We start from the raw sequence: 16,676 nt of genomic DNA on the forward strand, positions 1-16,676 counted from the left end.
ACTGGACCAAATGGACTTCACAGACATATTCAGAACATTCCACCCCAAAGCAATGGAATACACATTCTCCTCTAGTGCCCATGGAACATTCTGCAGAATAGATCACATCCTAGGTCATAAATCAGGTCTCAACCAGTACCAAAAGATTGGGATCATTCCCTGCCTATTTTCAGAAAACAATGCCTATTTTAACACAATCAATATTCCATGTGTAGCTTGAGAATCTGATCCTTAAGGGTGAAGCAAAAGTAGTCTTTTCATTGGTTATGTGTTAGGAAATGCTCTTCTTCCCTGTAGGCCCTGTAACCCCTCCCCTGGGCACTGAGTGGACTCCAGGCGTGTGTCCTCTCAGCTTCTGCTTCCAAAGGGCTCAGCACTTGTTCCCACAGCAATCTAAATTTGCCTGTTTCCAAATCCGTCAGCTACTTCTGACTCAGAGATGAGAAGTCACACATTACCCAGAAGCTAGTAATGTGGAAAATGGAGGAGCTAGAGGGAAGAGAATCTTCAGAGAATTTAAATGGCAAGAGAGAATTCTGTAAATGAAATTTTAAGGAAAGGCCATACCTAGATGATTGGATTTACCTCTCTCTAAGCCATTCTTCACCTAGAGTCATCTTTTAAAAATCAAAATCAGATTATGTAGTATTCTGTGTAAAAACCCTTCAGGGACTTTTAAAACCTTCATAGCTCTTAAAATCTTAACTCCTTTCAGGGCTTACTAGGCTGGCAAAGACTCTTTGCTTGACCAAACTTTAATTAGGCTCCTGAACCTTCTCTTAGGACCATCTCTACACTTGTGTAAAATCCAGGTACAGCAAAGAAAACTACCTACTAAATCATTTTAGCCATAACCCCCCATGCTCCATATCTGATCGCACTCTGTATCTGATCAGGTTTCTCATCCTCTACCACCCCCTCGGTGATGTCTGATCACTCTGGCTTGTCTTCTGCAAAAATCCCATCAAGTTGTTTCCAGAATCCCCCTGACATTTCCTCTTAGTAACTTTCCATCCAGTGACCTCCCACCCTGTTCCTTGGCTATACATTCCCACTTGTCCATGCTATGCTTGGAGTTGATGCCCATTCTATACTGCTCTTTTTCTTTTTTTTTTTTTTAAGGATTTTATTTATTTATTTAACAGAGAGAGAGACAGTGAGAGAGCGAACACAAGCTGGGGGAGTGGGAGAGTGAGAAGCAGGCTTCCCGCTGAGCAGGGAGCCCGATGCGGGGCTCGATCCCAGGACCCTGGGATCATGACCTGAGCCGAAGGCAGACGCTTAACGACTGAGCCACCCAGGCGCCCCTATACTGCTCTTTTTCCCTATTGCAATAGTCCTGGGGGAAAAATATCTGTTTTTATTGCTCTAATACTTGTCCATCTCTGTTTTTTCCTTGAAAAAAAAAAAAAAAAGGCTGCCTGATCTGGGTCCTAAATAAGTACTCTGCCTATATCCTTAGTTCCCTATCTCACTTTGTTCCAGAAATCATGTCCATTTATGTGGTTTTTAAAATCATTTTATCATTTTATTGTATTTTATTTTATTCATCATGGTAAGTGTATCTTTCCTCCCCATCCTTTTTTTTTTTTTTTTTAAAGATTTTTTTATTTGACAGAGAGAGAGAGAGAGACAGCGAGAGAGGGAACACAAGCAGGGGGAGTGGGAGAGGGAGAAGCAGGCTCTCCTCTGAGCAGGGAGCTTGACGTGGGGCTTGATCCCAGGACCCTGGGATCATGACCTGAGCCGAAGGCAGATGCTTAATGGCTGAGCCACCCAGGTGCCCCTCCTCCCCATCCCTTATTTCACCCATCCCCCCCACCCACCTCCCCTCTGGTAACTATCATTCTGTTTTCTATACTTAAGAGTCTGTTTCTTGGGGCACCTAGGTGGCTCAGTCAGTTAAGAGGCTGCCTTCAGCTCAGGTCATGATCTTCAGATCCTGGGATGGAGCCCCACATTGGGCTTCCTGCTCAGCAAGGAGTCTGCTTCTCTCTCTCTCTCTCTCCTTCTGCCCCTCCCCATCACTCATTCTCTTTCTCTCTCTCAAATAAATAAAATCTAAAAAAAAAAAAAAGAGTCTGTTTCTTGGTTTGTCTCTCTCTCTTTTTTCTCCTTTGCTCACTTGTTTTGTTTCTTAAATTCCACAAAGAGTGAGATCATATGGTATTTGTCTTTTTCTGACTTATTTCCTTAGCATTATACTCTAGCTCTATCCATGTTACTGCAAATGGCAAGATTTTATTCTTTTTTTATGGCTGAATAATAGTCCATTATATAGATATTATATATATACTCCCACCAACAGTGCAAGAGGGTTCCTTTTTCTCCATATCCGTGCCAAGACTTGTTTCTTGTGTTTTTGATTTTAGTCAATCTGACAAGTGTGAGGTGATATCTCATTGTAGTTTTGATTTGCATTTCCCTGATGTTAAGTGATGTTGGGCATCTTTTCATATACCTCTTGGATATCTGTATGTCTTCTTTGGAGAAATGTCTATTCATGTCTTCTGCCCATTTTTAAACTGAATTATTTGAACATAAAGAGGAACTAAATAAACAAAATCTCTAATGAAAGAAGAGAAATAACAACCAACATCACAGAAATAGAAACAATTGTAACAGAATACTATGAAAATCTACATGCCAACAAATTGCACAACATAGAAGAAATGGTTAAATTCCTAGAAACATTACCTATCAAAATGAAAGCAGGAAGAACAGAAAATATGAACAGACTGATTACCAGCAGTGAAATTGAATCAGTAATCAAAAAACTCCCAAAAAACAAAAGTCTAGGACCAGATGGATTCACAGGCGAATTCTACCAAACATTTGAAGAAGAGTTAAAGATTTTATTTATTTATTTATTTATTTATTTATTTATTTATTTATTTATTTGAGAGAGCATGAGCAGGGCAGGAAGGAGCAGAGCGAGAGGGAGAATAGGGCTCCCTGTGAGCAGGGAGCCCAATGTAGGGCTCAATCCCAGGACCCAGAGATCATGACCTGAGCCTAAGACAGATGCTTAACTGGCTGAGCCACCCTTTTTTTTTTAAGAATTTTTTTTTTTTATTTAAAGAAGAGTTAATACTTTTTCTCCTCAAAATATTCCAAAAAAATACAAGAGGAAGGAAAACTTCCAAATTCATTCTATGAGGCCAACATCACCCTGACACAAAAAGATAAAGACACTACAAAAAAAGAGAACTATAGGCCAATATTTCTCATGAACATAGACACAAAAATCCTCAACAAAATATTAGCAAACCGAATCCAACAATACACACAAAAAAATGGAACACCATGATCAAGTGGAATTTATTCCCAGGATGCAAAGGTGGTTTAATATTCACAAAATAATCAACATGATTATGTCACATCAGTAAGAAAAAGGGCAAAAACCATATGATCATTCCAATAGATGTAGAAAAAACATTTGACAAAGTACAACATCCATTCATGATAAAAACCCTTGCAAAGTAGGTCTAGAGGGAACGTACCTCAACATAATAATAGCCTTATATGAAAAACCCACAGCCAACATCATAGTCAACGGTAAAAAAAAATTGAGAGCTTTTCCCCTAATACCAGGAACAAGAATGTCTACTCTCACTATGTTTATTCAACATAGTACCAAAAGGCCTAGCCACAGCAATTAGATAACATAAAGAAATAAAAAGCATCCAAATTAATAAGGAAGAAGTAAAACTCACTATTTGCAGATGACGTAATAATATACATAGAAAATCCTGAGACTCCACCAAAAAACTACTAGAACTGATAAATGAATTCAATAAAGTCATGGGATATAAAATCTATGTACAGAAATCTGTTGCACCCCTATACACTAACAATGAAGCAGCAGAAATTGAAACTAAGAAAACAATCCCGGTGGTGTCTGGGTGGCTCAGTGGGTTAAGCATCCAACTCTTGCTTTCAGCTCAGGTTGTGATCTCAGGGTTGTGAGATCGAGCCCCACATCAGGCTCCATGATCTGCACGGTGTCTGCTCGGGATTCTCTCTCCCTCTCCCTCTGCCCCTCCCCCATCTCAAAATAAATAAATAAATCTTAAAAAAAAAAAAAAGAAAAGAAAACAATCTCATTTACAATTGTACCAAATCAATAAAATATCTAGGAATGAACTTAACCAAAGATGTAAAGGACCTGTATTCTGCAAACTATAAAACATTGATGAAAAAATTTCAAGGCAATGCAAAGAAATGGAAAGACATTCCATGCTCATGGGATAGAAGAACAAATATTGTTAAAATGTATATACTACCCAAGGCAATTTACAGATTTATTGCAATCCTTATCACAATACCAAAGGCATTTTTCACAGAACTAGAACAAATAATCCTAAAATTTGTATGGAACCACAGAAGACCGTGAATAGCCAAAGCAATCTTGAAAAAGAAAAACAAAACTGGAGGTATCACAATTCCAGATATTCAGTTATATTACAAGGTGGTAGTAATTAAAACAACATGGTACTGACATAAAAACAGACACATAGATCAATGAAGTAGAACAGAAAACCCAGAAATAAACCTACAAGTATATGGTCAATTAATCTTTGACAAAGGAGGAATGAATGTACAATGGGAAAAAGGTAGTCTCTTCAACAAATGATGTGGGAAAACTGGACAGCCACATGTAAAACAATGAAACTGGGCCACTTTCTTTCACCATACACAAAAATAAACTCAAAATGGATTAAAGACCTAAATGTGAGACCTGATACCATAAAAATCCTTGAAGAGAGCACAGACAGTAATCTTTTTGACATAGCCTGTAGCAACATTTTTCTAGATAGGTCTCCTGAGGCAAAGGAAATAAAAATAAAAATAAATTATTGGAATTACATCAAAATAAAAAGTTTCTGCACAGTGAAAGAAACAGTCAACAAAACTAAAAGGCAACCTGCTGAATGGGAGAAGATATTTTCAAATGACATATCTCATAAAGGGTTAGTATCCGAAATATATAAAGAATAGATACAACTCAAGACACAACTCACCTTCATTCTTCACAGTTCAACTCAATAGTCACCTCCCTAGAGTTGTTTTTCTTTTCTTTATTTTTATTTTTATTTATTTATTTGAGAGGGGGAGAGAGAAAGAGATAGCGAGAGAGAGCATGAGCAAGGAAGAGAGGGAGAACAGGTTCCCTGCAAGCAGGAAGCCCAACATGGGGCTCCATCCCAGGACCCTGTGATCATTTACTGAGCCAAAGGCAGATGTTTAACCGACTGAGACACCCAGGCTCCCCTAGAGTGGTTTTTCTTGACCATCCACCTCATATATCTCCTTTATACTCTAACCATAACCCAATTCATAATCTTATTTATGTAATATATAATTGATCTGTTGTTGACTTCCTCCAATACAAGGTAAAGCCCCTGAGGACAAACATCTTTCCTCTCCTGTGCATCACTGCAGGCCAGTCCCCTGTAAAGTGCATGGCAAATAGTTGGCATTCAGTATAGTACTGTCACAGCAAAACTGACTTGAATTAAATTCAACTACATACGTTCATAAAGCATTTAGGAAACAATTTCACTTGGCATTTTAATCAATGAGCACATGGCCCAGAGAGAAAGGATGACAGGGACAGTGTTTCTTCAGTTCTATGTTTCCCCACACGGTTCATCAAATAGGTATCACCACAGCCAAAAGAGGTTTTAGGTATCTCTATATTCACATTTTCTGATATTGAGGAATAACTCACTGTTGGATATATTGTATTTTGTGGGTAATTTAGAGGATTTCTGAAGGTAGGCTTTGTTTTTGTTTTTGTTTTTTGACCTCACTCACTAACTTCAGAATCTAACCCATGTGTAAGATGCAATCACATAGAAAATACTTGTTCAACACTGACTGAAAGTTAGTCTTTCAGAAGACCACAGAAAAAAGAGCTGATCTATAGTTTTATGTTTGATACATGTTTGAAACTAAATGCATCGACATTCACAGAAAAAAAAAAAAACCTGGTTGTTTTTAATATAAAACTGTATTATAATTAAGCCGGTAGGAAATTAGGAGTATAAGAACATTGTAAACTCTCTGAGGACTTATTTTCTTGATCTTACCATGTATGAGCTACACTGAGTTTTAAACTGGAGCAAAAAAGATTGCTGCTAAATTATACTAAGCAATATTTACACAGCATTTTATAAGGTATAAAGCACTTTCATATATAGTATCATATTTGGTATTTGATCCTTAAACAAATTTGGGAAACAGGTTGTTGTTGTGGAGATGAGATTTTTCCATGATCATATAGTTAGCCACCTGGGGTGGGGTTAGCAGATTAAATGCCAGCATTAGCATTTAAGCTGCATACTTCCATGTGACTCCATCTAGGAGAATGTGATGCCAAACTTAACAGGAGCACCTGCTCCAGTGAGGGAAACTGTTTTTGTTTTTTTGTTTTTTTTGCTGGACTCTTAAGAACTGGAAGTTATTGCTAGACCCAGAGATACACAAACAAAGAGAAAAGTGCTTCTTAGTACACATCAAGGGAGCTAAGTGCCTCTTAGTGTGAAGGTAATACTGTTTGGGATGTTATAGGATGAATAATTGCCGAAATCAACACTTCCCATAGAGAAGAATATGATTTTTAGCAGCTGGGGAAACAAGATCCTCATTCACCAAGTAGTGATATGTAAGTGAATGTTATGTAACAGTCCCAACGCTTACTGTCCTTCCTGTCAAGGTATATAAATGTATTTTAAGAGAAAAGAGATCTTTATCTAATCTTAGGCAATTGACTCTAAGAGTAAAAGATATTTTAAAATTTAAGGATTTAACATATATGGATTTTACCATGCTGTCTTTTAAATCTATTGCCAAGTAAGAATCATTAAAGAAGATACTCCTGAGGGCATGAGTGTGTGCGTGAGTGATATGTGTGTGAGTACACCAAAGAATCGGAACTTTGCAACTGTGAGTGTTCAATAGGCAGGGACAAGGGTGATTATTCCATTTGGAAGTCAAAACCTCCTCCACCCCAGGCTTTGGTAGTAGCTGTCAACACAACTATCAGCTAGCTGTCTCCTCCAGGCAATAAGATAATTAATTTTTAGTATACTGGTATAAAATTATTTTCTGGTGATTACACAAATAATAACCATTTGTGGGAGAGGATATTGAAAACTACAAAAATAGGGTAATTTATCACAATGCCTGACTTTTTTTTATGGTATGATTTTCAATAATTCTTTTGAGAGAAACAGTAAGATATTTTATGAAAAGAGTAAAAAGTAACAGTGTAACAGTACAACAAAGATATTCTATTTCACGGAAGAAGACATATGGATGGATGTCACATGGATACACAAAAAACTTATTGGTCACTGGGTACTAAATAGTAAAGTATTCACACTACTTGTGCCCTATTGTTTTCTTAAGATGACTAATAGAGATGGTGAGGAATTTTCTTTAAAATACTGTACTATGGATAGTTAGATCTTCTGATCCCTTGTTGATAATATGTTTCATTACTAATTACTTGCTATATAGTATGTTGTTTTAGAAATTAAATCACGATTCCTATTGTATAAATGAAAAACTGACAAGAGTAGAATCTTCATAGATGCCTGGGTTTGACTCCTGGGTTCAATGTGTAATACTTAATCTGACCTTTATGAAGTTAAAGAATCTCTCGGGGTGCCTGGGTGGCTCAGTTGGTTAGGCGACTGCCTTCGGCTCAGGTCATGATCCTGGAGTCCCGGGATCGAGTCCCGCATCAGGCTCCCTGCTCGGCGGGGAGCCTGCTTCTCCCTCTGACCCTCCCCCCTCTCATGTACTCTCTCTCTCTCTCATTCTCACTCTCTCAAATAAATAAATAAATAAATCTTTAAAAAAAAGAAAAAAAAAAGAATCTCTCAATGGCTCAAATTTTTTATTCACAAAATTACAATAATAATACTACCTGCTCATGGGATTCAGGAAATTAATGAAATTAGTAATCCATATCATAAGCTTCAAATAGAGCCAGGAACAAATGTTAATTGTAAATATTAAATGTTCATACCATGTCCACTCAAAAAGTATGTATCTATTGGAATATTCAGAAGAATATTATGATTGATATTCTATGGTAATTGGGAGAGAGGGAGTCATGTGGGTAATTTTCAGTTTGAACGTATGATTTAAAGATAAATGTTAACTATTATATTATTATTACTATCATTATTATTACTAACTAGCAATAGCTTGCTATAAAAAGTTGTGACATTCAAAAAATGCTAACTGTTTTCTCTCTGAACAAGATAAAGCAGCTACACTTCCATCTTTCCAAATGAAAATAAAAGCCAAGAAAAACAAAGAGTAGTCAGTCCTGGAACTTAAAGGCACAATCTTAGGAGAGCTGGGCCAGTGAGCAATCTTTGGAGGGCAGAGGGTGCTGGGGATGGGGGTTGGGTGGGGAAGTATGAAGTTCAAAGAACTGAACCCTGGTCATAGCTGCTTAGACCCATCCTAGTTCCAGAGACTTTCCCTTGCCTTGAGCAACAGGCTCCATGGAGGAAATGTCATTCAAGTCAAGGATCATTATCACTGGATCTACCATCAGCTACACTGAACCTGAAAGAGGTTGTTCAGATCACAACAGTATCAAGCCTCTATTTAATGTCCTCTAAGTACTAAGAATATCATTCTGTGAGCCAATGTAAAAGTAGAATTCAAACAAACTCTGTCTCCCTTTTCTTTCAGGCTCATGAGGGACTATCAGGACTAGATGACCAAGAACCTACTGTAAAAACCTACCAGATCAGGCTACTTTCTGGAATAATGATTCTCAACATATGAATTATATACCACAAGGGGCCTGTAGGATTGTGCTAAATTATTTCAAATGATAAATGCTGGCTTTTAAACAATGACTTATATTTGTAAAGTATGTTATAATTGATAAAACCTTCATACTTATTTCTAATAATACTGAATAAAAAGTATATTTTACCATTAAGTTTAGGATTTAACTCCAATTAAATCCAACCTAATTTCAAGTATTACTATATAGTAGTATGCCTAATGCTAGAAATACAATGATGATGACCAGTAAGTCTGAATGAAAAAGTGATAGGATCCTTGTAAAATGAAATGAGACAATGCATATAAAATACTTTTTCCTGTGTCTGATACAAGATACATACTTAATAAATGGGAATGATATTTACCATTAATATTAACAAGCTTTATCTTGTAGGTGTTCACAGTGTACTTTAAACACAGTAAAAAAATGTTTGGCATTTATAAGTGTAGAAAAAGTGTGTTTATTTAACATGGTCAAAGTAATCTGTTATATGCAAGTTTCATTTTTATTCCCTTGGGTTAAGGGTGGATAAAACTAGGAAATTATGTTCTACCATATAATGTCTGCACACAAGAGAAGTTAGAAAAATACCACCATAGAATACTAAAAAACAGGCCTGGAGACTCCTCAATAAGAATGCCAGATGTCTTGTTCTTATTTTATTTTAATCAATTTCAAATGTTTTTACATTCCACTAGATAGTATGATGTGCTAATGTCTCTAATTTGTGATGCTAAATCTTTGGCTATAGCCTATTTTTAAATATAGATGCACCAGGCAGGACCATCTGTTTATTTTGAACTTTAAAAAATATTTTCAATGTGGATTTGCTGAATGTAATTCAATTTGCACATAAAACTTAATGCTTGGCATTATTCTAGTTCATTGATTATGTGCCAATTGAAGCATATTTATATTACTCAGTTTATTATAGCAAAAAAAAAAAAAAGACCTAAAAAATAAATGTAATTTTTCGGGTGCCTGGGTGGCTCAGTTGGTTAAGCGACTGCCTTCGGCTCAGGTCATGATCCTGGAGTCCCGGGATCGAGTCCCGCATCGGGCTCCCTGCTCGGCAGGGAGTCTGCTTCTCCCTCTGACCCTCCTCCCTCTCATTCTCTCTCTCTCAAATAAATAAATAAAATCTTTAAAAAAAATAAATAAATAAATAAATAAATGTAATTTTTCAAATGTGCCCAAATATTTTAGTTTTTTTTTTTTCAGAGTATTTGTAACTGTCAACAAATTAGCAAATGCATAAATTAGTATTTAGCATTAGACTTCTAATTAAATATAAGATCTTACCTAAAGGAAAATTATACAAAATAAATACAAACTGTTTTCACCAGCATTACTACTAGTGGTTTACTACATTGGAAGGTGGAGAGTATTGGTAACTGTCAAACTGTTTATACAGGAGAACATTATAAATATCATTTTTAGTAATATAAATGGAGGACATTCTTCAGAAGAGAACTTTTTTTTTTTCCCCTGGGTTATTGACAGGAATTTATCTAACTTGAATTGCTAGTGATGTTACGAAGGATTCCTAGGTTGGGTTCTATAATTGCTAAGGCTGTCACAAAATTGTACAGGAAAACAATGAAGCAACACAACATCAATAACAAAACAATACAGTCTCAACTCAAGGGCATGCCTCAATTGATATATTTGAGTCTCAAATAATATATACTTCTGCTTAGGATTCTGATTCAACTTCCAACACAAACTCCCACCCAACCACCTTCTTTTTGTCAGTCTGCTTGTAATGTAAACATAACTCTGGGGTAAGGGGTTTTGCATTTGAGTAGTTAGGAGGAAAATAAAGGTCAGGAATAAAGAATAGTTGGTGAGGACACATGACGTTCAGAACTACAACTCTTAATGAGTCCTGCTAAGAACTCCAATGTGCTTATTTACAAATCTGCTACAAAACTACCAAAGTAGTTTTTCATTTCCAATTATAATATAAAAAATGGGGAAATATGTCTCAAAAGCATGTAGAACATATTTGCATAAAAATATATAATCAATCCCATTAAATTAACTAGAAAATTATAACAAACTTGTTTTAATAATGAAAGGTTTAAAAATAATAGTGCTTCTAGATGAAGCTTTTTTTTAAGTCCTGATTAATGAGACATATGGCAAGAAAAATTACTATAATGGTGAATGCTGATTCAGGATCTTATTTCTATTAAGAAGTTTATAGTGAGGGCTGTGACGATTTTTCTATTAATAGTGGCAGGTCTGGTTAATTACCTTGTAATGTATTGTGACATTAATGCACTAGTAAACTATTGGAATTTACACCCCTATTCAGTAATAAAATCTGTAAATTGAAGAATGCATATAAAGCTATCACAGGCATAAATTATGTAACCAAATGCTATGTATGATCACATTAGATTTAAAGAATAGAATCTCTCAAATTTACTCATCAGTGGCTAAGTTCTACAGAATTTATAAACTGCTGCTACTTTGAAATGCAGATCACAATATTTTATTCAAGGCTATTTGGTAACCTGCTACTACATTTTCCATATGGTTATTAAGATCATGTTGGTCAGAATTAAAATGCACAACACTAAAGAAGAAACATATTATAATAAACAAATGCATCAATGTCATATTTTTTCTTAAAAAAATGAAAGAAAAGTGAAAAGTCAAGACAATTGAAAGGAGGGAGAATAGTGGCACGTGGATTAATATCATAATGATTCATTGGTGATATAGAACTTGAGGGCACAAAAAAAAAGAAAACGTGATAAAAAATGTAATTTTTTGAGATATGCTTACTTAATTATTTTTCAGAATAGAGTTTTACAACACAATTCCGAAGTTACCAATTATTAGTTCATTATCTCAAATACTCAAAGCACAATCACTATATATATATATATATATATATGTATGTGTGTATAAAAGTACCAACTAATCCAAAATATTTCAGATGAGAACAGAATAAAATGGCAAAATATTTGAAGCAATCTGATATGTTACCGTATGTTAAATAGTTAATATTTTTTTTTTTTTAAGATTTTATTTATTTGCGAGAGAGAGAATGAGAGACAGAGAGCATGAGAGGGAGGAGGGTCAGAGGGAGAAGCAGACTCCCTGCTGAGCAGGGAGCCCGATGCGGGACTCGATCCCGGGACTCCAGGATCATGACCTGAGCCGAAGGCAGTTGCTTAACCAACTGAGCCACCCAGGCGCCCCTAAATAGTTAATATTTTCTATCAATAAGTTCCCTGTGCTAATATTGGTAACTATATCGATAACATTTTAAATATTGTTGTTTTGTATTGTTACTTTGATGAATGTCAGAAAATTAAATATGATATTCCTATAAAAAATACAGGTCCATAAAATACATAAGGAATTAATACGTGAAGCAATAATTCCTAAAACATTAACATGCATGTAGACTAGTAGAAATTGGTACAGAAAGGGAAAGTAAGAGAATATATGTAGAGAGAGAATATAGAGAGACAGTAATATCTAGATAAATGTTTCATATTCTCAATATGTATATAATTATAGTAGAAAAATAGAAAAAGGAAGGCTAAAATGGTTAGCTAATGTTAATTTTTAGGGAGTTCAAAGGATGTTGTTCTATATCTCACAAAAAAAATACAGTTATTGGAGCTAGAATTCCATTTCATTTAAAGAACCTGATGTATTACTTTATAATTCATATAAAAACCTATAACATACATGAGAAATTTTTTTTTTTTTTAAAGATTTTATTTATTTATTTGAGACAGAGAGAATGAGAGACAGAGAGCATGAGAGGGAGGAGGGTCAGAGGGAGAAGCAGACCCCCGGCTGAGCAGGGAGCCCGATGCGGGACTCGATCCCGGGACTCCAGGATCATGACCTGAGCCGAAGGCAGTCGCTTAACCAACTGAGCCACCCAGGCGCCCCATGAGAAATTCTATTTATAGATATAGATATAGACATATGTAGAGTTCATCTGCATATAAGTATCAACAGCCGTATTCCGTATAATTAAAAATAGCAAATGAAGATGAGGGGTGACAGCTGAAAGCTGAAAGGAAATACTCTGTGGTTCCAGAGTAATGCTATTATTATGCCAACTCTATCTCATTTCCAATATTTGTTTTTAAATGAATTTTAGATAGTTTTAATAAAAAAAAGCAAAAGATTTTTTTCAATGTGATGATAATTTATACAAACCTCTTTTTTTACCTTTTTAACTGTTCTCTGAATGTTGCAGAATTGTGGCACATGAGCTAGTAACTCTAACTGCAGTTACTAGCAGTTTAGGAAGAGCTCTGGGTCGATGTATATAGAGGAATGCTATGAAAACTAGAAGTTATCAAGACAATCATTCTAAGGTAGAGAGGACGATTTGAGGCCGATATCAAGCAGAGATGACTGCTGGATTCTAGTAATTCATTCTTTACCAGATCAATACCATCACTATTTTGACCAAGATTGTGCCATTGTAAAGTGGAGCTTTTAATAATGCCTATCTACCTTCTAACTCTTTAGGGTCTAGTTTATGTCACATATTTGCCAGGAACTTGGCACTTATTATTTTACTTAATTATCCTAATAAACTTGCTGGGGTGATGTTATTATCCTTGATTTACAGATGACAGAAAGAAGCTGCCTAAGGTTATTTAGGTCTGCCTGGCTTCAAAGTCCAATTTTCCTCCCTATGCTACAGCAGTGAGCCCAAAAGTACATAGGGATAGCCACATTATATCTAGGGCCTACCAGATGCCAGATTCTATTCTGTATTATCCCTAATCTTCACAAAGACACTGAGAAGTTCTTATATCTGATCTTCCGTGTACTAGTTGAGGAAACCAATGATAAAATAGGTCTGGAACTCCCAAGTTTAAGTTAATTGGCTTTAAATTCCTTTATTTTATCAGTCAATTTTTGTCTCACTTCATTTTACCCTTTTCTGCCTTGCTATGGTAGTTTGAAATGACCCAATTCCCCTCTTATCTTTATCCATGGTCCTTTGGATTTTGGTTCCTCAATCAAGCAATAAGAGTCATTTTCTCCCTTTTTAAGTCTGGGATTGGCTATGTGACTTGCTTTGGCCAATGAGACACAGCAAACAGGACACAAGTAGAGTCTTGAAAAATATTTGAGCTTTAGGACTTGTCTACCTATTGTTGGGAATCCTGTCACAATAGGAATGAGCCTATGTGAGACTGCTGGATGATGAGAGCCATGTGACCATCATCCCAGATGACATTAAGGTGACTACCAAGAATTGACTGAGTTTCCTTCCATGCAAAACCAACCAGCTTGCTACCTACTAAACATCTAACTTCAGCCAAGTCAGCTTTGAACATTATAATACATTTTGAAAATAATAAGTATTTCTTTAAAAGTGAAAAGACAAATTCTGTCGATTATGGGAAAATAAATGTTACTTTTAATTTTTATTTTGTATGACTATTTTAAAAAATCTTTAAACAGATGGCATCAATTTAAATCATAATTTTAATTTATATATTTTTAAAACTAAATAATCATATTAACACTAAAATGACTTTAAAAAGAAAATATAAAATATAAAATATCACTTTGAAAGGAAATAAATCTGTCAATATGACTTTGTTTAAAGTATATTAATTTATTTAAAAAAAAGGATAGTAGAAGAAGAAAATTCCAATAAAATGTAATGGTTATCTGGTAATCTCTGAATCTAAGTTGGTTTTCAAATAGTCCTCCTGTAGTTGAATCACTACGTATCCTTATTTCTTATTTTGTTTTACAAATATTTCTCAGAACAGTATTTCATATTTTAGTTTATAAATAAAATTTCTTCTTTCTGTTATCAGATTCCTTGTACATTATAACCCCCTCCCCACTTTTTAAATAGGCACTGCACTGTAAAATACGTATTTACAACTATTCCTATTTTAATTGTCTTCATCAAAAATAATAAAGTTTCTTTTTCTTTAAATAGTAGTAGTAATAATAATAATAATAATCAACTCACCTCTAACAGGGGGTCTTTCTAGCTCAGAGTCAAGGTGAATAGGTGGAGAGATGTAAGACACCTGTCCATGATGTGTCTGCCCTGTGGACCCAAAAATAAATGTTAAGCAGACATTGCAGTTATGTCTTTTTACATCTTTTTGTTTGTTTTTATGATGTCATATTATCTTTCTTCACACTGAATTAATTGTCATTATACCACGTAGACAGAGCTAATCAAACACAGGAGCATTATGCATCATCCAAACATCAAACAATTAAATCAGTCCTTCTTAAAACTACCTATTTTTTTACCATTAAATTACACATTTATTGTAGAATGACACTTTTAAAAATACAATGAAAATGACTTACAAGAAAAATAAAATGGAAGAAAAAAAGACATAAACAATACAAGTCCACATTTTTTACTGTCAGATTAAACCAACAAGCACTCTATCAATTTGCTAAATTCTCAATTTATGCACTTATTTCATTGTCCCAGACCAGTAATATGCAGTCTGCAGACTGGCATCAATGTTAAATAAACTCGGGTAGCACTTACTTAAATAACTTTATAACTTTGGTTAATTTTTTTTTTTACTTTTTATAATTTATTTCTATTATTTGAATAGAAAACTACTCCTTCCTGCTCAGTGTGTTTTATGGAAAAACAATAACTAGCCAGGATATAAAAAGCAGGTAGATGAATTCATTTTCTATTCCTTGCAAACCATTCTGCCAGGTCACATACTTTGTAACATATTTTCTGTTTTACGAGTTAAGATGTTGATTTGAAGGCCAAGGTGCTGACTGGAAAAACTGCTAGCTTACAAACAAAAAAATTTCTAATGTTCAAAGTAGCTATACTTTGTATACTGATGATTCAGTAAGCAATTAGAATTTCGCGGAAGAAGGCATAATCACAGAGTCAGTTCAATTTCTAAAGCTACTTTTTATAAGATTTTTTTTTTATTTATTTGAGACAGAATGAGAGAGAGAGAGAGCACATGAGAGGGGGGAGGGTCAGAGGGAGAAGCAGGCTCCCTGCCGAGCAGGGAGCCCGATGCGGGACTCGATCCCGGGACTCCAGGATCATGACCTGAGCTGAAGGCAGTCGCTTAACCAACTGAGCCACCCAGGCGCCCCTAAAGCTACTTTTTAAAACTATTTCTAAAAAAAAAAGGTTTGGATAGAAGCAGAGGACCCACCAATTTCTTTCTACAATGGGAATATGCCGTTATATTTTATACATTTACTATAGCAATTTACAGCGTTGTTAATCTCTTTTCCTAAACAAGGAAAGTTAATGATACATGGATTATGATAACAGTTAGAGTAACCTTCCTGTTTCAAGTAATATTTGACTTGTAATAAACTCTGCTGATTCCTCTTATGAGGCACATTTCAAATAATTAATATGGCTCCCTGTTGATAGTAGTTGTTGTTGCTCCCAGCCTTTTTCTAGCTAACAGCAGACACAGTGGAGACATGGGAATATACAGAGCCCCTCATAATGGTAACTAAGAATATTGTGCATTCACTGGCCATGTTTCAGTGGAATACTAAAAGCACTGTTATGAAAGAAGTAAGACAGTGACTGTGCCCTTGTAGCAGTCCATGTGTAATGCAACTTAATAAAAACTTTAGGCTATCTTAATTATGAAAACACCTAATGCTTACCTATGTAGCATACTTGATTGCAAAATCACTTTTTATTTTTAAGGTCCTGTGTCATTACAAATGAACTGGTTTGAAACTTTATCGATTATGTAAATGAAAATAAAAATCTTTGACTTTATATTGGTTCCAAATAATCTCAGCATATAAAATAATATTGATTTCGTGTCTAATCAAGGAACAGGACTTTTACCACATATAATAA

General features: G+C 35.1%; 1 protein-coding gene across 1 annotated transcript in view; it reads right to left on the reverse strand.

Annotated features, from left to right (window-relative positions):
* ADGRL3 (adhesion G protein-coupled receptor L3) overlaps positions 1 to 16,676 on the reverse strand; it is a 777,343-nt gene that overhangs the window by 201,910 nt on the left and 558,757 nt on the right. The window contains exon 8 of the mRNA XM_081813155.1: positions 14,814 to 14,894. Coding sequence (XP_081669281.1) covers positions 14,814 to 14,894 — 81 coding nt within the window. The remainder of the gene's footprint in view (positions 1 to 14,813; positions 14,895 to 16,676) is intronic.

The sequence above is a fragment of the Leptonychotes weddellii genome, chromosome 2 (assembly GCF_054177405.1).
Source record: "Leptonychotes weddellii isolate Sample4059 chromosome 2, ASM5417740v2, whole genome shotgun sequence".
Lineage (NCBI taxonomy): Eukaryota > Metazoa > Chordata > Mammalia > Carnivora > Phocidae > Leptonychotes > Leptonychotes weddellii.